The 22789-nt window shown below is 39.0% G+C and overlaps 1 protein-coding gene across 2 annotated transcripts in view; it reads left to right on the top strand.

Annotated features, from left to right (window-relative positions):
- The first annotated feature begins 249 nt into the window (after nt 1-249).
- STIM2 (stromal interaction molecule 2) overlaps nt 250-22789 on the top strand; it is a 68673-nt gene continuing 46133 nt past the window's right edge. For both annotated transcript variants that reach the window (XM_086746770.1, XM_086746771.1), the window contains exon 1: nt 250-514. In XM_086746770.1, coding sequence (XP_086602896.1) covers nt 313-514 — 202 coding nt within the window. In that variant the 5' untranslated portion in view covers nt 250-312. The remainder of the gene's footprint in view (nt 515-22789) is intronic.

The raw sequence follows: 22789 nt of genomic DNA, 5'->3' as shown, positions 1-22789 counted from the left end.
TCGCTGCAAGGCGCTGTGCCGCTCCCGAACCCGGCTCAGCGGCCGGTTCCCATCCGCGCTCCGCGGGGACCCCCGCCCGCGGGCCCGATCCCGCCGCGGCCGCCCGCCTCCCGCCCCCTCCCCGGTGACGTCATGGCGCGGTGACGTGTCGCCCGGGCGGGTCGGTGGCGGCCGCCGGAAGCGGCGGGGGGCAGCGTGGGGCCGGCACTGAGGCGGGTTCGTGCCGCCGGAGCGGGCAGCGTTGCAGCGGCGGAGCTCCAGCCCCTTCCTTCCTTCCCTCCCTCCCTTCGCTTGGCCGCAGCGGCGGGACCGATGAGCGGGCTCCGAGCGCCCGGCGGGCGGGCGGCCGCGACCCCGGTGCCGACCTGTCTGTTTCTGCTGGGGCTGCTCCTGCCCGCCGCTGCCTCCGGCGGGGGATGCGAGCTGGAGGCTGCGGACGTTGGCGGCGGCCGGCGGGGAGGACGAGGAGGAGCCGCCGCCGCCGCCTCCTCTGCGGCGGAGGCGGTTGTGACAGGTAACGGCTCCCGCGCGCGCCACCGGCGGGGCGGGGGGAGCATCCCGCCGGCGGGGGAGGCCGGGGGGGACGGGAAACGGCGCCTTCCTGCGGGGACCCTGCTCCGCCCGGCCGGGCCCGCGGTGCTTTGGGGGACCCTGAGCCGTCTCCACCCCTCCGCCGCGGGGTCAGCCCCGCTGCGGCTCTGCGGCGGGCCGGTCTGCAGGGGGTCCGGCTGCGGCGGCGGCACTGCGGTACTGCCCCGGCGGGGGCTGGCCCCGCCGCCCCTCCCGGGAAGGGAGCCCGCCGCAGGGTGTTCGCAGGATCCGGTTGAATAGCGATATTGTTGAGATCCGGAGCCGCCGCTTCCGCGTCGGCTGCCGCCCGGGCAGGCGGGCTTCTCGGGCGGCGCCAGCCGGGCCGCGGGCCGCCGTGCGCCCCCGCTTCGGCTCCCGCACCGGCGGGGCGGCTGCCGCGGCCCGGGGCGGGGGGGAGGGAAGAGGAGGTGAGGGGACCCGCCCCGGCGAAGCTGCGGGTCCTGCCATATGGCACCACAGCCGGCTGCCGCGCCGCCCGGGAGCGCGGTGCTGCGGTGACAAAGCCGCCCGTCCCCTGCCCTCAGCGGGGTTTGAGTTCGCCGGAAAGGTGTGGAAAGCTTTTTCGCCTTCACTCAATTCTTATTTAAAAAAGTGAAGGTGCTCGTGCTACCGTACTTACGGCAAATGGTAATTCCTGCAGTTAAAACCAGCAGTTGCACTGAAACATTTAAAATCTAATTTCAGCGGGCTTTGGCGGCTCCGAATTGCTTCTACACATGCTGAATCTATCTTGTAATGAACAGTAGGAAAGCTTTATGGTCTTTAGACTGTTCATTTAGGAAAATGGGATTTTTATGTTAGAAAACACTCCAAAACGTTTAGAAGTTTGTCATGTCTCATAATGTGCTTTTCAAAAAGCTCTCTAATTGGAGAGACAGTGCCGAAGGTGGAAGAGGAAAAAAAAAACGAAGTAGTTTGCATCTGTTAATAGAGAAAAACTTCTGATGTTGTTTAGAATAGTCTTGACATCCTGAGCTAAAATTACTGAACTTCAGTGGGTGAGACATGCTTGAGTTTCTTCTCAACGTAACAGTTTAAAACCATGAATTTTGATCATAATTAATGAAACAGTAGGTTTTTTTTCCAGTATTCCTGAAGTAGCTCTGAGATGGAGATGCAAGGCTGCATGATCTAGTGATACTGTTTGAGGACACAGCATTTCTGAAATTTAAGTTGTCCAATGTGTTGGCCTGCCGTGTAAACTAAGGAAGTTGGAACATCCGCACTCTGTAAAGCAGCATTCATACCTCCCAAGGGTGTTGTGAAAATGCTGTGTTGGAACAGCTTTTCTTCTTTTTTTTTTTTTTTTTCTCGAGACCGTAATTAATCTGGTTGTAGGTGGTATTAAACGGTTCTTGCTATGTATAGTGCTGATGCTGTCTACATTTCACGCTTGATCAATTTTGATGTGTCAGTCTGTATGGAAAAAAATAATTTTTTTATGGACTGTGAAAGTACTGAGATACTTGTCAGCTGTCAGAGTGCCTCCTTCCCACTCCCAGCAATGAATCTGGCAAAGAAATACATTTATTTGAGAAATCTAACATGTTGTAAGTGGATTTATTGTGTTACGTGACAGTTTGGTCTGGAAAATACATATGATTAAGAGCCGTCTTGCCATCTTAGAATCAATTTAAATCTTTAGCAGGTTTTTAACATAGTTGCATCTTCACCTGCTTGATAAATATAGTGATTCAGTTGATCACGCAAGTTGTTTGCCTCTTTGTGGTAACTAACCCCCAAATAGTTTTACATTACTCTTGCAAAGGTGGAAGAACTCTTGAAGGTTGGGAGGAGAAAATGAGGCGACGTGTTCAGGGGGTGATTTTAGTTACATTATCTATCATTATTTCATCAAAATATAAAAGTTGCAGGTGTGCCATGAAGTTAGGAGGAATTGCCAACACTCATCTGGAGAAGAATAGAATAAAGTTTTAATTTGGTCATTTGGATAGGTTTGAGAAGTACAATCCAGAAGAGAAAAAGCTGCTAAATATAAAATGCTGCACTAGAAAATCGGATGCTCAAATAGAGGTGTATGGGCAGCATAGCTGTAGGAAGTAATACAGGACTTCTAGTCACAAATTGATCTGAAGAAGCAACATTATGCAGCTGGCAAAAATGGGTGCTATACTGGGATGTGTTGATCCAGTTTAAATTACAGAAAGCTTTCATTTTTTTTTACTTTCTGATTACACTTTTGTGTCTAGTTTTGAGTGTTAATCCAAATCATACAGAGCAAAGTTGCAAACTGGATTGAGAGGCTCAGAACCTGTGACTGATGCAAAAAAAAAAAAAAAAAATTAAAGTATTGCTTTATTTTGAGGGGTAGAAAAGAATGTGGGAGGGGTGTGTATGTTAGAAATAATTCACAGAAGTGTATTGATTTTTTTTTAAAACTTTTTTCCATTTTCTCTGTGGTTAAGATGTCATTTAAGAGGAAGTAAGTTATAGTGGGAGAGATTTAGGTTAAATACAGGCTGGAAAGTTTTTACCCGTAACAGTCAAATTACATAGACTGTTCAATGAGTTCCCATTATTGGAGGGTTTTATTGAGTTAGAGAAGAAGCTGGCAAAGATAGTCTAGACTCTTGACAAAAAAGAGGTGTACAATGAATTGTAGGACTAGGATAGAGCCTAAGATTCTACTCCTGACATATTTCATCAGATATTCAGGGATTTACTTGGTTGTTTGTATAGATTATCATTACTGTTTTCCTGTGTATGTGTTCCCTTTAAATAGTAATTTATAAGTGACAAGTGCATATGTAACATCTGTGCTGAAGGTATTTAGTCACAGTTTTGAAGATCAGATCAACAAAGCTGTTTCCACTGGATGGAACACCATGAAACTATTTTCTATTAATTTAGCTCTGCTCGTTCACTACTTAATTTGTTAGAAAGCTTTAAGCTTTAACCTTGTGTTCTGAGCCTGAAGATAACACTGGGTTTTCACATTGTTTGTTCCTTGACTTTTAATTGAGTTGCTTTGCAATTCTGAGTAATTGTGGATTCTTTTCTTGTTTAAAAGTCTAAATTGAATCCATGATCATGGATTAATTTGGCTACCTTTCAGATGAGACAGAGAACCTGGACCTGTATTTGGCTAATAAATTTCTCTCAAATAATGGCTTATAATATTGAGCTAGACTGTTTTAAACTACAGTGCTACATTGGATTTACTGAAGAAACAATGGACAATGTAATGTAACCTTTTCCTGAAAGTCATTCAAATATTTTTTCTTTTAATTTAGTTCCCATTCTGGAGCTTATCCATCATCTTAACACTCCGAGCTCTTCAAGTTAATCAGACTTTGGCATTTGAGAAGTGAGAGTTTCTAGAAAACATGTATTTCTAGCTGCAGCTTCACAATGGGTTTAAGCCATTCTAATGTTGGGTGGCTTTCTTCTTTGGAGTTGGCTCCAGCTGGCCATGCAAGCAATATTGTTAGCACAAGACAGTTGGTAGGAATAGGTGCCCTCATCCCAATACTCGCAGTCCACAAGGAGGGAGGGAGTTCTTGCTGCCTTTCTGCTGTGTACTCTGTTTGCCCCCGGTGTTGTGATGAGCACTGTCTGCTGCTTTAGCTTGCAGGAACGTGAAAATAAATGCAGGCAACAGAAAAACTGGTGGAATTTCATAGCTGACATGCTTTAAGCGCTAGCACCAGTGCAGAGAAGAGAGGATGGGATGTGCAGGTGGGGTCGGCAGTAGAGAAGGGTGGCCTGACACCTGTGACAGCATGAGCCTAAGATGTCCCTAAAATTGCATCACCAAGCTGACTGTGAAATGGCAGTAGTGACCTTTCTGGGCTTGAATAATCCATTTGGGATTTGGTGGTTGTGTAAAAGACTTCATGTATGGTGGAGTAATACAAAGAGTGCAGTGACTTTTGGTTATGTAGCAAAATGATCTTTGGGTGATTATTTTGGCACGCACTGGTCTTAAAAGTTTATGAGCTGTGAGACTTCTATCGCTTCCCTAGCAAACTACTTTTTAAGGCTGGTAGACTTCTCTAGTGATGAAAACTGACTGTTTCAGGTTTTATTTATTCCATTACTTCTATTTGTTTATCTCTAAGCTCTTCAAGATCTGGTCTTACTGTTTCTTTTGGGAGGATGAAAGTCTAAGTCAAGCTGTCATTTACTTTCTGTCAGCATCTCAATGCAGTCATCTGTCCCTGAAATATTATTAGCTTCTGCTCTGATCTCAGTTTCGTTGGGTTTTTAATTTCTACGCGTATTTTTTATTTTTAGTGATAAAGAATAGGAGAAACTCAGCAATAGGAGAAATCCAGCATAGAAATCTTGTGCAACAAGATTTCAGGGTTTTGATAGCTCCATCAGCAGTTGGTGAATTGTCATAACTACAAGATATAGCTGAAATGGCTTTAGTTGGCTGTATTTGTAGAGATTTTTGAAACTAATATTAAAAACCAGTCAACCAGGAAAAATCTTGGCCTGGTGTTTTCATTGTAACTCTTCAGTGCTTCTGCTAGAACGTTCTGCACCTTCTGCTGTCCTGTGAGCTGTTTTCCTTGACCGTCAACTTCACCTCTTCTGAAGATTTCTCTGGTCTTACTGTTGGGAATTAGACATGCTATTTAGCTGATGTTTTCTTTTTCTTGTCTTACAGTAGTCTGTAGCTGACCTTTTCTTAAAACCCCTCAGTCTTCTTCCATGAAATTCTTTGACTCAGTATCATCCCTCCATGAGCAGGTTTTTGTGTTGCCCTTTCAGCTATAAGCTTTCTGAAGACAGTTCTGCTTTTCTGGGGACCTCCTACCAGATTCTGGCTAGCTGCTCCTACGCGACTTGGGCATGACTCATTTTTTTCTAACTAACCTCAGTGATACTGATCTATCATAACTGGGTTGAGCTGCCATGTATTTGTCAAAGGAGGACTGGACTAAATAGCAGAGGCAGTTGATCTTGGTAAGATTTCCCATAATGATAGTATCACTATGAAAAACACCTAAAAATCTGTTTTCCTTTTTCAGAAGTTTGTATGAAGTAAGCAATTTGATAACCTTTTAATTGATTTGTAGCTTGTGTGCTGTAACTTGTACGTCTTTTTGTATTTCATGTCTGTTCTCAATCGGCATTGGAGGAGAGGACCATATTGCAAAGAGCTGTGAAATTGTGGGAAAGCTAGGAAAATTACTACAGCTTTTTTTTTTTTTGTAATTTTTAATGCATTATCAAACACTCAGAAGTCAAAAGTGTATTACTTTGTCAGAGTTGACTCAGTTTACTGTAAAAATCACAATATAGGAGAAGACTTCACTGGGATTAGTCTGTTACAGCCTGTCTGTGAAACTGGCTTATTAAGATACAGGAACTTGAGATGTTTATCTTGACCACATATGGCGTGCGTTAAGAGTAAATAACCACTATGTATGTTGTCTTAAAATAAGCACGTAAGCATTTTACAAACCAAGGTGAGTTCCAAGTTATTACATAAGTTAGTGTTACGCTGCCTTTGGATACTACTAAGTCTCTCCTGTTACTATGGAAACTGTCTTTGCATTTCTGAGGGAGGGAGGGGGTGAATAAAATGGTAATGCATTGTTAAGATTTAGAATAAGCATAAAGAGAATGTGATTTCTGTAAGCACTTCAAACTTAACTGAAGAGATTTTATTTCTATATCTTTCATACTTTTTTCCTCTTTTTTTGCTTCTTCTGGACCTTGCTCCCTTTCCTGGCAGTTCCAAAATCACGCATTTTTCAGAGATCTGTCAGATGATTTCTTAAATCTGTATAATGAAAAGGACTCCAGAATTTTAAATAAAATCTGTCTTGAAAATTGAAGATAATGTGTTTGTCAGAACAGTTAAGAATTTGAGTTAACAGCACTCACTAGAACAGCACTGGTAACTCACTTGAGTCAACAGAATTTGAATTAAGAGGTAAGAACCACTGACCTTTTTGAACTTTTCTCTTAAATCTAATTCTTGTGGTCTCTAGCGAAGATTCTGAAGTGTATCAGGAGAAAACTTCTGTTGTATGCAGATAGTGTTACACTACTGCAGGCAAATCTTGCCCCTCTGGTGATTCCTGGATGCAGAGGTGGGAGGGAACCTGTCACTGACTTGCAGTTTGTATCACAAACCACAAGCAACATCATAGAAACTTGTGGAAACTGGAATGGGGGTTGGGGCTGCTTGGATTTTATGAAGCTTTAACTTTCGCAGTAGCTCAGACTCTATAGGAATGCAAAGATAGCTTTAATCCTTTTCCTCGAGGCTATGCTTTCTGTTTCCTACATTTTCTTCTGCATCATGAGGCGTTTAAAAACCATAAGCAGCCCAGCCCTCTGGTACTGTCTCCAGTTAAAATTTTAATACTTGATTTTTTTTTTTGTTTAGTGTGTACTTTGTTTCTGTGGTTATTGTTCATTTGTAACAAATGTTCATGTGCTCAGCTTCTAAAACGGAGATGAACATTAAACAGTATTTTATCTAAACCTATTTAAAGCAGTGTTTAAAAGCAAACAACCTTGTGGTGTAGTATTAATTTAAACAGGGTTTTGTGGAATAAAAATTTGGTGTAGACATTTTGGATTTCTAAGCTCTGAGTACTTTCTCCTTAAAACGGGAAATTTCCCATATGTGAAGGTGTGGAATGAAAGTTCTTTTTTGTTTTGTGGTTTAGAGTAAAGGAAGAGGTTAGCTGTATGTAATTATTAATGACATGTAGTAATGTTACGCAAGTAAACGTATGTGTGGTTTTTTTTTGTTTTGGTGGGGTTTTTTTGTTGTTGTTGCTGTTTTGTGTTTTTTTTTTTCCTTTCTCTTCAGTTCCATCAGGTGACTCTGAACTGAATTAGTGACTGAATTAGAACTAAATATGATCTTCAGAAAGGAAATTTTCACACAGATGTTGTTTTCTTCTTAATAGTAAATAACTCCTCTCGGCTCCCATTGAGATTGATCATCAATAACTCCTGAATGTTTCTTGGTTTTTTTTTTTTTTTTTGGTGTGTAGCATTTGATGAATTGAGTGAATGGCTCAATAAGTGATTTTTGTTTTCCTTTTGAGATTTACACTACAGTCTCTGTTTACATGTAGAAATATGTTCAGTGAGCTTTGCTAGGAAGTTATCAACATACCTTTTGTCAATCTGCTGAAATTTTTTTGTCCCAACCACAAGATTTTATTTGAAATGCATTCCTCCCTCCTACCCTCACTGGATGCAGCAAACAGGTGAAGTTTCTGTTTGTATCCCTAGATCTAAAGCAAATAAAAAGAGTAAGTCTTATGTTGTTTTTTTTTTTCTAGCTATAGTCTGAAAATGACAAGTTTGATTAGTTTTTCCTCAATTTGAAATGCTATCCAGTATTTTTTGTTGAGGAACAGCAAACAATGAGTATTACATTGTTAACAAATAAACAAAACACCTCAAACCACGTGGTCTGTGATGATTTTGAAACAATTGCAAAAGTTAATTATTCTGAGTAGGAGACTTCCTTCTGCTGTAGTTTTAATTCTGGATTGCTATGTATAGAAGGTTGCAAGATAACTTCTTGCTGTAATGTTCTATGCCTATATGAAAAATACTGCTGTTTTAAGTAATTTTCATTGCCTAAAGACTTAAAAATTATTTTGAAGTGAAAATGAAGTTCCTTTTTTTTTAGTGCTAAGTATTGTTTACTGTTTTGCTAAATATGAGAATTAGACTATGTAATATCATGTAGCTCCAAAGCTTACATAATGATGTGACAGGAAGGAAAAAATATATTTATATCCTTTTCTACTTGGAATTTTTAGTTGCAAATTAAATGCAGCAAGACAGCTTTGTCTTCTCCAGAGTATATTTAATTTTTTTTCCTTTAAATACTTAACTTTGCCAGTACTGTTTTGGAACATGGCTGCTTCAATGTCTTCTCTCCTACCTGATTCATGTTCCCTGAATAAATCTACTGAAACGCTGCTATCAGAGCCATAGAGGGTGTTGTAGTTACTTTGGAAAGAGTGAAGGAATGTCAGTCTAAAGTACAGATAAGAGACAATGAAATTTATTCAGTTGACTTCAGTGTATGAACCTGTATTACATATTCTCTGGTATTTCTTTCTAAGACTGCATTTTAAGTAAATTAATGCTTTGGTCTTATGGAACTGCACTCTCAATAATTGGTCTTATATTGGTTGTGTTGCAGGCAGTGATATGAGACCTGTAGCTCTGCAGTCTTTGAAGGATGTCACGTTGTTGTCAATTTTAACTGACCTTGGTGTGGGCTGTTGCTGCAGAAAGGGATTCTTTTGCTTTGTGCTTGTTACTTTCTCTCCCGCCCTCCCTATTTCATGTGTTCCAGCTGCTCCCTTAACATTTTTGTGGCTGGAGGTGTGCTGGTTTGGGGGAATTAATTGAATTTTTTTTCAGCAGGATCAGATCCTTGCTTCTGGTCAGTGCACAGCTGCACAAGGGCATCTGTGAGAAGATACCAGTGTTGGAGAAAGGTAGTGTTACTCATTTTGGCAGAAGTCCATGCATGCCAAGTAAATTGTGATTGAGAAAGGTGGGTAAGGGAGATTTAGCTAGTCATGAAAACAAATGTTTTGCGCAGATGTTACCAACTGTGAAGTTGAAAAATGGCATTCAAAGTTGGTCAGGAAACACTTCAGCAATCCATAAAACTTGCGAAGGGAGACTTTTAGATTAGCAGTACAGCCAATATTTAGTAGGGCTTCTTAAAGAGATTAGTTATCATAGATGATAAGAAGTTAGCTTATAGAAAAATCCACGTTTTTGAATGAAACCTTTGTTTCAGGAGTTAATTTGGTTTTTACAGTTGATTTATTGTAAAAGAGTGTTCATGTCTCAAAACTAAAATAACTTACCTGGCATAACTATTATTTTTATAAAGTAAGACCGATTTAATGTGATTTTCTTAATACAGAAGAATGAAGAAATGTCCCATTCTTATTCAGCTGTAGATGTTTGAAAGAAAAAAAAAACCAAACACTTATCTGAGTTCTGAATGCATCCGATTGACTGCTTTTAAACTTTTATTATAAAGGAATCAAAGTAAAACTGGCTTGTTTCCTTTATTAAATAAATGTCCTTCCTAAGAAACTGTGCATCTGTGATGCATTTCTTTTTTGTCACAGAAGAACTCAGACACTTGTTTTATGTTGCTTCATGTCTGTTTATAGTATCCTGTGAACAGTAGTCAAGGCTCTGGTTTCTCTTGATGTTGATGAGTGGTAAGACTTCCTTATTTCTACAAAATGGAAGCTCTGTACACAACAACCTTCAGGTCCAAAGAAACTACTATTTCCTTACAAAAGAGTGATAAGCAAACACAGGTAAAATGTTGTCTTAATGGGAAGAAAGAGGATGCGTGTTCACAGTACTAGATGATTACAAATGAAGCGTTATACTGTTTAACTTAGAAGTGAGTGGCAGTTTGAAGTGTAGTGGGATGATGAAGGGGGACGTAATATAAACTGCTGTTGCTTGCCGAGATCTCGGTATTTTATGATATTGTGTGACAGGGTGATGAGATGGTAGTGTTGAAGTGCAAAAAAGGGGGGCAGGGAGAAAAAGGAGGAAGGAGCTTATTTTATTCACTGTTTTCATACTGTCAAGTGTATACTCGGACTTGATTTAACTGAATAATTGGAGCTCTGATTAGCTGTTATAGTTGATATTTTTGGGAGCAATAGTGGATTGTTCTTGGGAAAAAGCCTTGTTGTTGGTCAGGAAGAAATACTACAAATTCTGAAGAAAGGGTAATTGTATACTACTTGTTGTTACTTGGAAGGATAGGTGAAAGTAGAAAAGGTTTGAATAAAGCTTACCAGTGCTTTGTATATACATTTTTGTGTATGAAAAGAAAGTAGGACTTCTTGTTTTTAACAGGCCCGACCTGTGGCAGTAGTTCTTTAGAAACTAAAGCCAAGATATATTACAGGTCTGGTTTAGGCTTTCAGCCTTGTCCTATTCCTTATGCTGAGCTATTTCAGTTTAGTTGTTGGGTTCATTTTTTCTGGAATAATTTGCTGAAATTGGCTAAAGGTCGAACGAACCCTGGGCTGGAAGCAAGGAAGGCCAAGGAGGTGAAGGGGAGAAGGAATGGAAGAGCACTGTGGCAGCCAAATGGGTTTCAGGTCTTAGGAGGTGCGAGTGAGGATGTGGTAGACCTCTTTGAAATCAGGAGTATTATAAAGGAGGCAACTATAGGAAAACTGGTAGTTATTTTCATGCTATGAGACCTGGGGACATTCATTGAAGAACAGAAGAAGGTTTAAAAGTAGATGTATCTCCCCCTGCCTCCCATTTGCCTAGGGGAAAGGAGAGAGCACACCTGCATGAATAGGCAGAATTAAACTAGGAAATGCTAGTGGACTGTTTTGCAAACCAAAAACTGTGTTGTTTTAGGGAAAAGTTGTTCTTGCCATCACCCTTTGTACTACATCACCTGCTGCTAACTGGCGCTGTGCAAGGTTGAACTAGATGGACACTTCTGAGTCAGTGTGGCCAAGTCATATGGTTTTGCTAGTGTTCTGTGAAACTGCAAAGTGTGGTTCTGCTGTTTGAGATAAAGTTGGACAAATACTTGCTGCTTTCCATTAGCATTTCATTTTTGGTTTTGCGAAAATGTTTAAAGTGAGTGCTAACATAGAATATGGGTAAAATGCTTAGAGGAGAATGTCATAATGTTGTGGTAAGCTGCATCATAATTCATACAGTAAGTTTTTGGGAAGTGTTACTAAGTGAGGAGTTCTCAACTTGAAGACTGGCAAAATTTTTGCTGGCACTGACTCACTTTGTAAATTGATTTTATTGAACTGTGTTTCTTCTGTTGATTTGTATTGGTTTGCAGTCTCCTAAGTGGTATCCTAAGGCTGAAATTTCTTTCCTGCCAGAAGTTAGTAAAATTACAATGACTTTTTTGTTTTTTACTTTTTTTTTTCTTTACCACTTCTACTTTTCTATTCCCAAAGTGCTGTCGGCAGCAGATTAACATTCTTAGAGAAGCCAAAAAACAAGACAGCCATTGTCTTGTTACCCAAATTGCTTTTATTCTTTAAATATGAAAGTAGCAGTTGATTATTTGAATTTTTTTTTTTTAATTTTAGCACAAATGTTTTAGTAAGTGCTTCTTTAAATCTTGTTGTTTGTTGTTCTGATACTGAATTTTTTGGGTTTGTGGAGCGTTTGACAAGACTTTAGTCAGAGGACTAAGAATACTATCTGAATATATGAGTTTTCAGAATACTATCATGTTGTTAACCTGCTTGAAGTCTAGATGTAGTTCCTTGCTGTCTGTGGTGAAAGAACCAGTCTCTAGTTTCTTACTGTCAGGCCTGACTGTGGGTGAAGTGAAGATTTCAGGCAGCTGTAGTGTTTTAGGTAGTAGTCTGATGATTTTGAAGATCAATCAACCTGTTGCTGAAGATCAGTCAGCCCAATTTGGTTTGGAAAACAGGCTTTTGCTCTGTAGCTCCTACCAGGCCACTCTTATTTGCAGGATGTTGAGGGAAATTAACTTTAAATAACTTTTCAGACTTTGTGGCCTCTTGTCTCTCTCTTTATTTTATTTTTCTTTTCTCTAAAAAATTTCTAAGGCTTATTGGAATAAAAATTATTGTTTCGCTGCTTCTCATATGGTTGTGAATACTTTTAAGTGAAACTATCTACTTGTCGTGTGTTCTGCTCTGAAAACTGACTGCAGAAATGTTTCACGAATGTGTCTGGTTCAGTTTGTCTTTTTCAAAATTTTTTTTGGTGTACGCAATAACAAAGAAAGTAGAAGTGAAAGTGTCTGCTACTAACAAGGACATTTTGCACATGAAAGTTAAGAGAAGTATGATGTTCAAAGGAGTCAAAATTCATCTGGCTTTTCCGGGTCAATACTGTATTTTCAGTGATCATAAAGGACAGGCTTCATTGTGATCTGTTTTTTGGGAGTGTAGTAAGAGACTTGTTAGAAGCAGGAAGGAGCATGTATTTCACTATCAAGACAGAGCTGTAATTATGTTTTCCTTGGCAAGTTTTGCATTCAGAATTTTGGAGAAGACTGACATAAATATGAAATTCTTTGGCACTTCCTGCACACAGATGAGAACTGGAAACATCGACTGTAAGCTGCTGTGGAAAACAGTGGCATATGTCTTGGGATCGCTGCAGAAGCTGCCAATTGTACAACTGTAAAGGAGCTCCTCTTGTTTGTCTAGGTAGTGTTTAAGATCAGAACTTGAATATAAAGCATTTTGTATTGTGTGGAACTAAAGCATATAAGGCATTTCTCTTAAATATTTTACTTAACCCCAGGGTTGTTGGATACCTAAGAGTGCATACTTCCTGGATATTTTCTTAATGTTAGTATGTGAAGTAAGAATAAGTTAGAGACATGGTAGATAGCTAATTGTGACGTTCATACTGGTGGCAAGTATAGGTGCCAACACTAATTGTGAAGTTCTCAAAGTATTGCAGTTTTACATGCTAGAGCGAGGTAAATACTGTACTTTTCCTCTGCATCTTGTCGAGGAGTTTTAAGTAGCCTGTTTCATTTACATGAATAATGAGCCTTTGGCTCTGACATGTTCATTTGTATGAAATAGCCTCACCTGATGGTCTCAGATTTCTCACGTAGAAATATTTTGAAACTTGTTTCCTCTTTGGCCTATCTCAAACTTCTGTTACACACAGATTACTTCGAAGTGCAAGTTCTAGTTAGTTGGTTTGTTAAATAGGCAAAACGCCTTGAATTTACTGATTGCATGTTAGCCATTTTCTGTTTACTAATTGAAATGGATATGAAGTTTAGTTGTAATTAAATCAACCTTAACTGTTTCTTTCCTAACCTTAAAGATAATTGGGTATACTTAGATATCTGAATATGAGTTAAATACTTAGGCTATCAGAAATTGTATTTCATTTTTGTTAAGGTGTCATCACCAAAAGGATGACTTTTGGGCATCCTCCAGGTCTTGTCCTGTTGTTGTTCCTGTCAGAGGAAATAGGGAAATAACACTTTGCATTTGTCAGGGCAGACAGACAGCTTTGCTGTTGGCCTCAATGCTGCTTCCAGAAGGTGTTGAAACATGTGGGATGGTTGCTGGGGGGGGTAACTGGGGTCCAAAGCAGAGGGAAGCAGCCAGCCCCAGCAGTAGCTGTTGCTTGCCCACCCTGGGTTTCCAGAAGTGAGCCTGCTTCCTCCTCCTTGGCTTTTCTGCCTGCCTGTTGCTTGTGCCAAGGCTGCTGTTGTTACACTGGACTTTGAGAATGCAGCATCATTTGGGAGCTGGTGTTTAAGAACATGCGAACTTCAAGATGTGGTGGGAAAAGCACACCTGAGTAGCAATTACTATGCACAGCAGTTTCCTGCTTCACCTATTCATTATCTTCATTTGTTGTTTAGCACTGTTGAGTTCGTAGGGCCTGGAGGTGTTGAAGAGCTTACCCATAGTGTTACTTGATCAGAAGCTTTAAGGATGGGATTCATTTCACATCTCTTGAGGTGTCAGCATCTGAGCTGGGAATCTGGGCTCCTTCTATAACACAGTAAACTTGTTTTGCCATGAGGTAGAAAGCCCTGTTCAGACATGTGGATCACACCACTAATTCTACTTGCTGTGTCAGTTGATTTCTGTTGAGTGTGAAGTGGACACTTACTTCAGACACAGGGGAAAAATGTTCTCCTGCCTTTATATGAGAACTGTTCTAGCAGCAGTGCCTCATGCTGTTTAAGGAGCCTCTAACCTGTTTAAGTTTGTATCTAAGCTTAAACACTTTTTGAGTCAGGTATTTTTGCCATGTTTCTTTGTGTTTAAATTTTTTGAATGCTACAGAATGAATAATTACTGCTCAGGTTGGATATTAATTTGGTATTTATGTTCACAGTGCTTCTTAAGTGCACTTAAGTTTTGTTTTCCGTGTCATTTAGCTTTAAAATGTTGCAGGATTAGGTTTCAGCCAATCAGTAATACTACCTAGGAAGCTATAATTAATATGTTATTCTGGGGAGGAGAGGTGGTGTTAACTCCTTCTCCCCATCTTTGATAGCCTTGTTAGCTGTAATTTATTACTTTCAGGTTTGAGACTTCTTAGTACATGACTTGTTTCCTAGAGAAGATGATCTGTGCTTGAATTCACTTCAGCTTTTGACTGTTTTATAGGCTTCATCTGAATGGTTGGATTGCAGTGTAAGGATATCAGTTTTTTTAAGGATGTAATGTTTCATAAATTATTTTGTAAGATTCTTCTAAATGTCTTATCTGTTGAGTCATGCTGTTGCATTTGTCTTGCCTCGCTTTCTCCACCCCAGCAAATCTTGTGCATGTTTTGTATGTTCTAGTTATATACCCCAACCTCCTTAATAGGCCTTCTCACCTCATTTGATCCACTACTTATTTTTTGCTCCAGTTTGAGAATGGAAAAGGAATACTGAAAAGCTAAATACAGCCATTCTCTAATGCTAAACCTTTGTTGTAGGAATTGTGTGGATCTCATAAAATGCTGGGTGCAACAGCATATAACTGAAAATGCTGTGTAGGTTCCAGAAAGAATTTCCGTGCTTTGATAGATAATTTTTTTTTTGTAGATATAAGGTGATCAGCTGGTTTTAGACTGATCTGCCTGTGTTCATAAGGAGTAAGTACCAGAAGTGAAGAGCAGACTGCCATCAGTTAATGTGGTTCTGAAACACTTAACAGTAATATTTTAGATCTGTAGATAAGACTGAAGCATAGCTATGGAAAAAGGAAAGAACAATTCCACCTCTGCATTAATTGCATCTGGGAACTTCAAGTAACACTTTGTACTTCATAGCAGAATGTTGTGCTAAATTAGAAATTGTGATATTCTCGCCCACAGTTGTTCAGTATCATGCAACTGTGATTGGTTTAGTCACAAGCAGAATACTGGTCTGCCTACTCTGTCTTTGCAAGCTGCCATAGCATTGAAGTTGCTCTTAGTGGTTTGTTACTATTCATATGTGTTTTGCAGTAGGAAGGATGATAGTTGTGGGCAATGTCTTTTTTTTTTTTTTTTTTTTTTTTTTCTCATGGCATAGGCTTGTCTTTGAAAGATATCAGAGAGAGAGAAAAAAAAACCCCAAATGTTCAAGAATGTTTGGTAATACATAATCTGCAGCTTGTTAGGAGGCTACAGTTGTCCTGTGTTGAGGATCTTTCAATAGCTATTCAGAATATCTGGTAGGATTCTCCTGAGTTTCTGTTCCATGTTTGGGCTAACATTGGAATCTACGGAGAACTCTTACCTGTTATGTCTGATTAATGCAAGTTGGAATAAATCAACGTTTATGCTTAAGTACTTATAAGCACAGCTGAATGTGTTCCGTGTAATTAAGACTTCTAGAAATCTGTAAATAACTTTTAATGCAAATCTTTCAATAACTGAATAATATATTTAGAAGTAGTGATTTGTCTACTTACTGCATGACTTAGTGTCATGTAATTTTTTTTTAATTAATGTCTTTTTTTTTTTCCCTTGGGCAAAACTCTGGCTTTGGATGCCTGTCCAACACCTTCACTTTTGGTCACACCTGTTATTTACCTTCTCAGTTGAATGTCCAATGGAACTTGTTAAGCAATTCAAAAGAAAAAAAAAACCGAAGTAGATCTTGGTGCAGCTGTTTCTTTTACGTTCTTTATAAGGTGATTCAGTTCAGACAGGGGGTGAATAATATGGAAGTGAGTATTTGAGAAATATAGAGTTTGTTCTTAGTAAATATGATGCAAAGCCATTTAGGTTATTTAAGGCCTTATTACTGTCTGAATTTATTTTGACTTTTTGTGTTTTCTGCTTAATTAATGAATGCCTGTATCACTGCATTCAGAGTTGATGGTTGACCGAACACTTAATGTTAGGATATGCGAAAGGATTTTATATGTGGTATAATAGTGTTAATATCTCCTCTCAATTGGGACCTTACTTGTGTATAGTGATGCTGGTAAATAACTGAGTATTTCCTGAATGTGAAATATTCCATGATTAAAAGCAGCCTAGTCAGCTTTCAGCAAAAGATGTATCAAAATTACCTCCTCTGTTCTGTCCATGCACCTGCTTGGCGTAATATTTAATGTGCCAACCAGCTGGCACTGTTGCTCAACCAGATTGTAGAAAGAAGAGAAGAAATAGGGAAATCGGAGGCAAGTAAGAGTAACTAGTAAGAGATTGCAAGTATGGCCTCATGAATGTTCAACAGAAGATGGATGCTGGCTGAACAGCATCAACAGAGAAACCAGGTAAGTTGCCAGTGGAATGAGTTGTGGGCCAGGGGAGAGCTCTGTCCAGGGAGGGTAGCAAAGATCGTGCATGCTGTACAATGCCTTGTAAAAATGCTGCATCTATCTGGAAAAAAATACCTTGGCATTAATGGCATTTAGACATACAAGTCGTTAGTATACTGGTGGCAACAGATTTGTTTTGTGTCGCATTTAAAGGGTTGCATATCCAGTTCCCAGCAGTAAACAAGTTGGGGAAGCTGGGAAATATTGCTTGGGATTACTCCTTGTGTCTCATTCTTTTGATGTGTTTGTTCATGTAAATAAACAATGTTTTGTCATAGCTGTTTAAGAAGCAAGTATAAAGCAAAACAGAAATGCTAAATTAAGACACATCATTAATTTTGTGGTTTATTTTTATATGAGAAATGTGATGATTCTGAAATTTTCCAGGCTGAGGGTGCCTCACAGGTTACAGTGTGTATTCTTTATTCCTCTTATGGCATACTCTTGCATACTTTTGTTATGTAACTGGAAGTTGTTAGCTAATTCACTGATAAAGCACCTTTTGTTTTTAGGGTAGGATTTAGTAATTGGCTTACTTTAAAACAAACAAGACAAAACCAACTCAAACAACCCAGTTTATTTATCAGAATTTGTGTCAGCATATGCACGAGAACTGATTGTCCAAAAGTTAATACTACTGAAGTTACGCTGCAAGGAACCCGAAAGGCTTTTTTTCACTTTTTAAAAAGTAATTTAGCCTTACTTATGAGTACTCAGTTACTTTCAAAGACTTGGATAACAGACTAGGAGGATTGTATGCATGTGTCATATTCTTCTGTTACCTCATTTTTAAAAATAATTAATTTTGAATATGACCATAGATTTTTACAGACCACTGAAGTATTGTATTTGGAACAAAGTGATCTTGGACAATATTTCTACTACTTTTATAAAAGAACAAACTTGCTTGCATTTCTGCCGAGCATCTATCACTGTCGTCTGTTATTCAGAACTGTTTTGCTGCAATTTCACTTCCCGATACAGGAGAGGATTCAATTCTTATAGCATCAACTTTTGCTAAGACAGTAGTGTCTGCTTCTTTAAGTGAAAAGCCATGTATGTTATCCATGGTGTTGTAATATGGAAATGCATGGAGGCTCTTTAGGAATATTAGAATTTTAGTGTCTTCCCCCCGAGATGGTTCTTTCAGACAACAAATGCTATTATTCACAAATACGATTTTAGGCATATTGTTGTGTGCTTCTCTCCCTTTCTTAGTCCAGAAGTGGCTAGTTAAAACCTTGTTTAAGTACACAAGCATTATCTTACAAATTCGGAGAAGTAACTTATCTAACATCTTGAAATGACCATCTACTTGCCCTTGAGAAGAGAAATAGTAAGTAGTCTAGCACATAGTTGCAAGCACAGTGATTCGATGTAACTCTTCATAACAAAAGCCATTTACTAGTTGCCTTATGTCCTGAAGTATGAAGACTTGTTCTAGGCTGATTTTTATCTTACCTAATGTAAACATGGCTTTATGTTCCATCTTGTAGATCTCACTTTGAAAATAGTTTGGTGTCCTGAACATTGGTGATTGGTAGAACTCATTGGCATAACTGTGTATTACACCATGTAAAGGCAGGGTGGTTTTTTTTTGTTTTGTTTTGGGTTTTTTGTTTGTTTTTTTTTTTTTTTTTTTTAGCTAGTAGCTTTTCAAAATACTATCAATTTGAGAAAAAAAAATCACCATTTGATTTTTCACTATTTTTCTCTACTTTGTTTTTTATTCTATGCCTTTTGCATATGAAGATCTCCACTTTCTTCTTCTGGAATTATGCTCGTTCTGTTTGGAGAAGAGTAGTACAGCACACAGTACTCGAACAAGGAAGGTATAATTACCTCTACATTTCTCTGTTTAGTAACTTTTAATAGCTGCTTATTAAGCAAATAACTTAATGGTGTTAAGACCAATTAGCAATCCTGCTGGTAAGAAATTCTCTACTAAAACATTCCAATGTGTGTAATTACCTCAGGTGACTTACTGCGCTGATCAGCAATGGTCAGTTTTTCTGCACCTTCCCCGTTGCATCTCCCTCTCCACAGTTCAGACTTGAATTTCTCTTCAGGTTGTCATAGATGACATTTGCTGTTAACGTGCTTCACTTTGTCAGGAGAAAAATTCAGTAGAAAGGAAGAAGATTGTTATGGTTGGTATTGTTTCTGCAATTGAACTTGTAGCTCTTCAGCATTGACAGGGAAAAAGGGAAATCTCAGGTTTTTGTTTTAGGTATAAACTGAGAAAGCTTCTGAGTATAAAAGATTTGCTCCGTATGTAGTGTTCAGTACTTCTCTGCTGCATTTGTATCCTGGCTCTGAAAAGTTGTCTTTTGGTTTTGTGTGTTGTACCATCTCTTCTATTGAGTACAACAGCTTATGAAATGGATCTTATGTGAAATATTGGTGCTTGAATTTGACTTCAGGTAAAATACTAAATTACTTTCAAGAAACAAAATCAACTTTTTCTAGACAGAACTGAATGTAGCTGGTTTTTCTCCTAGAACATATTTATGCAGTATTTATTGTTTTGATAAGGGAAGAGAAAACTTAAGGCACTCTGGTAGCCTGAGTAAAGGAAGGCATTAAGGGGAAGTGTAGTTTTTCCTTATTTGGTAAACATTTTATGCTAAACAGCAAACAAATGGAGGACATTCTATCAGGAACTTATTGGCTCTGTGTGACTAAGCATTCCTGTGGATCCAAACTGAAATGAACAAGCAAAATTTTGTTTATTTCTGCCAAATGATGAGTACTATCACCTTTTTGGAGTAACTGCTATTAAGAAGCAACATTTTATTTACCTATTGTGTAAATTTACATATTGTGGATGTTTATATTTTTTTGATAATGTTGCTTAGATTCTAGTGAATTACAGTATCTCCAATCCAATAAGTAATTATAGGAATATTATTTCCTTTAGTTTCATCTCATTTCTTGTCTCTCTTCGGAAGAGAAAGTATCTTTAAAAAAACCAAAACAAACCATACCATATAAACACATGCTTTCATCACACAAAAATGAAAATCTGTTGTTGCTTTTTGGGAAAACAAAAACAAATAGGGAAAGCAAAATGCTTACAGGTGTTTTTTTTTTTTTTTTTTTGTTATAATGTGATCTGGTTTAATGGAGGAAAGTTTTAGGTGGGATAAACAAGTCATGAGACTTTGATGTACTTCTTTGTCTTTTTAACAAGAATACTCTAGCATCTTCCACCAGAAATATTAATTTATTATGAAAGAGCACAATGACCATTTTGGGGTGAAAAATAAGTGCAAGATGGACCAAGTTTTATGGTTTGAGGGAATATTTTCCTGAGACCTCTGAGCTAATGTGAACTTTATCTGGGGATCTGCACAGCATCTTGCAATCCTAACTGCCCATACTCAGATGAGCTTGAAAGGCAGGACTCTTTAGTTCATGTACAGCACTTAAACAGATGAACTACCATAGCAAGACAGCTTTATGTATCACTGTAGCATTTCTGCCCTTGTTTTCTTCAGTGTCCCTGATGGCATAAGGATGTTCCTGTATCAACAGCATTGGCAGACTTATACCAATTTAAGATGATCTTCCTTTAAAATGAGTGCCAATTGTCTTTGTGCATCTAGAAACTTGTCTTTGCCCCTGTGATATTTCCTTCATTCTCCTCTCTGTGATGTCCTATTTGAAGAAATAGTTTTCAGAATTAAAAAAAAACAAACAAAACAACAACCGACCAACCAAAAAAAATCCCAAAACAAACAAACAACAATGAAAAAACCCCAAGAGCTCCCCACCCCCAACATAAACTCCCCCAAATTGGTTCTTAACTTTGTTTGGAGCAGTGTGTGTGTGAAAGTTACTTTGGCTGGTTCAGTGGAAAAAAAAACCCTAACTGATCAACAATTTCTAGTTATGCATATCTGCCATTCTATTGCTGATAAAATGGGAAACTAACCAGAATGAACCACTGTAATGTTGCAATGCTGCCAGGGGTGGGGAGGATAAAGAGAAGTAAATTGATTTTTTTTTTTTTTTTTTTTTTAAAGCAAAGTAGTTTTAGAAAGTGAAGAACTGAATTTTGAGAAGGGAGAGGGAAGTAGCGGTCTTTGTAATCAAATAAGTGAACTGATAGGTTGCTACATGTGACAAATTATATTTATGGTTTTAAAAAAGCTTAGGAAGATGCAGTAAGAAGATGGCTTGATATCAGTGTCAGAACTATCTGACAATAGTTTGATAACACCCCTTTCACGGAAAAGGAGAAGAATGAGAAACTGGAACTAAAACCTTGTGACTTGAACTGAAACATGGAAGATATTAAGAGAAAACCTGGACATGGAAGAACAATATGAGCAAAGCAGGGAATAGTTATGTGTGTGTGATGAGGTGAAAGGAGAAATGACACAAATGGGGAAAAGCAGTAACCCAGTTTATTGTAGGAATTGACAACGTTGCACGCAGAAAGTAACAAGTTATAGTTGGTTTTCATTTTTAAATGTTAAGCTTCTATATAGTAGGAGTAAGCATTGTGCCCTTCTCCTGTCACCTTAATTTACGTTGTAATACTTGTCAGTAGTCATAGCTACCTGACAGCATATGTAGTGTCTTGTAAACTTGCTTTTGTGCTAGATAACAAGTTGAGTGTTTGGAGGACTAAATATTTCTGTTGCTTGTTCAAATCGTGCTGTTTTCCTGGCCGAACTGAGCATACAAAACCACAGGCTGGTGGTTCTAGCCCTAGACTGCTCAGTGATGTGCTAAAAGTCATTATGTTTGCTTTGCAAGTCCTGCCCAAGGCGTATGCAAGCTGAGTTAAATATTTGCACCCATACAGAAAATCTCAGGACTGGCTTATGAAATCAGCTTCCTATTGTCTTCCTGATCAGTTAATGACATACCACAGAGCCTGCAGCTTCAGCTTGCGCTGGGCTCGTGCTGCGGTTTATCCTTCTGTCTCACGCTCATGCAAGGGACCTTGGGGTGGCTGGGCAGTGGAGCTTTGCTCAGAGAAGGGAAGGTGCTAATGAGAATGAGATTTTTGAGTTAGTTTGCAATCTGAGAGTTGGGAGGAAGACATAATGCAATAGACATGGCTGAATATTTGGCCTGATTTCCTTGTTTCTGTTTGAAACCTCTCTGAGGTGTGGCTTCTATCAGCCACATCTTTGTGTGGGTGGATAATTTCTAGAATACAGAAACTGATTAATCAAACCCAGTGTACAGTGTGCGGGCAGAGCTGGGGTGGCACTGTAAGGTTTGGATCAAGATGCTAGGCGTGACCGAACAAATTCTGAACTCTGGCATTTTTTTTTTTTAAGGAAAATGTGACATGAAACTGTTGCCCAGGTTTGTTGTTCTTAAATTGGCATTCAGCTTAGTTTGGATGAGGTTGAAAACCATTCTCAAATTCTCCCTCCCTTGCAGGTTTGACTGGGCTACTGCTGGTATCTTTCTTAAATAGGTCGATAGGCCTGTGCTCAGTTATTGGTATATGAACTTGGCTTATCTGAATGTAGTTTATTATTTAGTGATACCTATGTGATTAAAACTAAAAGTGTTGTGGGAAAAGGTAAGTCTTCAGAGGCCATTTGTGTCAAGATGTCTCTTTGAAAAGCTGCAACTAAGATCTTCTTGTCTTCATTTTAATTTTATCTAGTTGCTTGCTTTTTGTTACTTTGGATATCTTTTATTTAGCAATTATGTACATGTTTATTTGCCCTCATGAATGCAGTGGCTTTCGTGCATACATAGAAGTATGCAGTTCTGACAAATGCTGATCTAATTTGGGAAGTGCAAGTGGGTGATTAAACATATGAAAGATTATCTCCTTTTATGACAGCCCTCACCCTCTTGCTGTCTGTTTTTTGGAGTAATTTCAAATTGACCTGCAGGTAGAAAGCCCTTTCAGGTAAGAAAAGAGTATACTTGTGTTCATTTAAGGAGGTTTGCGT

This window comes from Chlamydotis macqueenii, chromosome 4 (genome assembly GCF_036417535.1).
Source record: "Chlamydotis macqueenii isolate bChlMac1 chromosome 4, bChlMac1.mat, whole genome shotgun sequence".
Classification (NCBI taxonomy): domain Eukaryota; kingdom Metazoa; phylum Chordata; class Aves; order Otidiformes; family Otididae; genus Chlamydotis; species Chlamydotis macqueenii.
The sequence above is the reverse complement of the archived record's forward strand: the minus strand, read 5'-3'. Positions and strand labels throughout refer to the sequence as shown.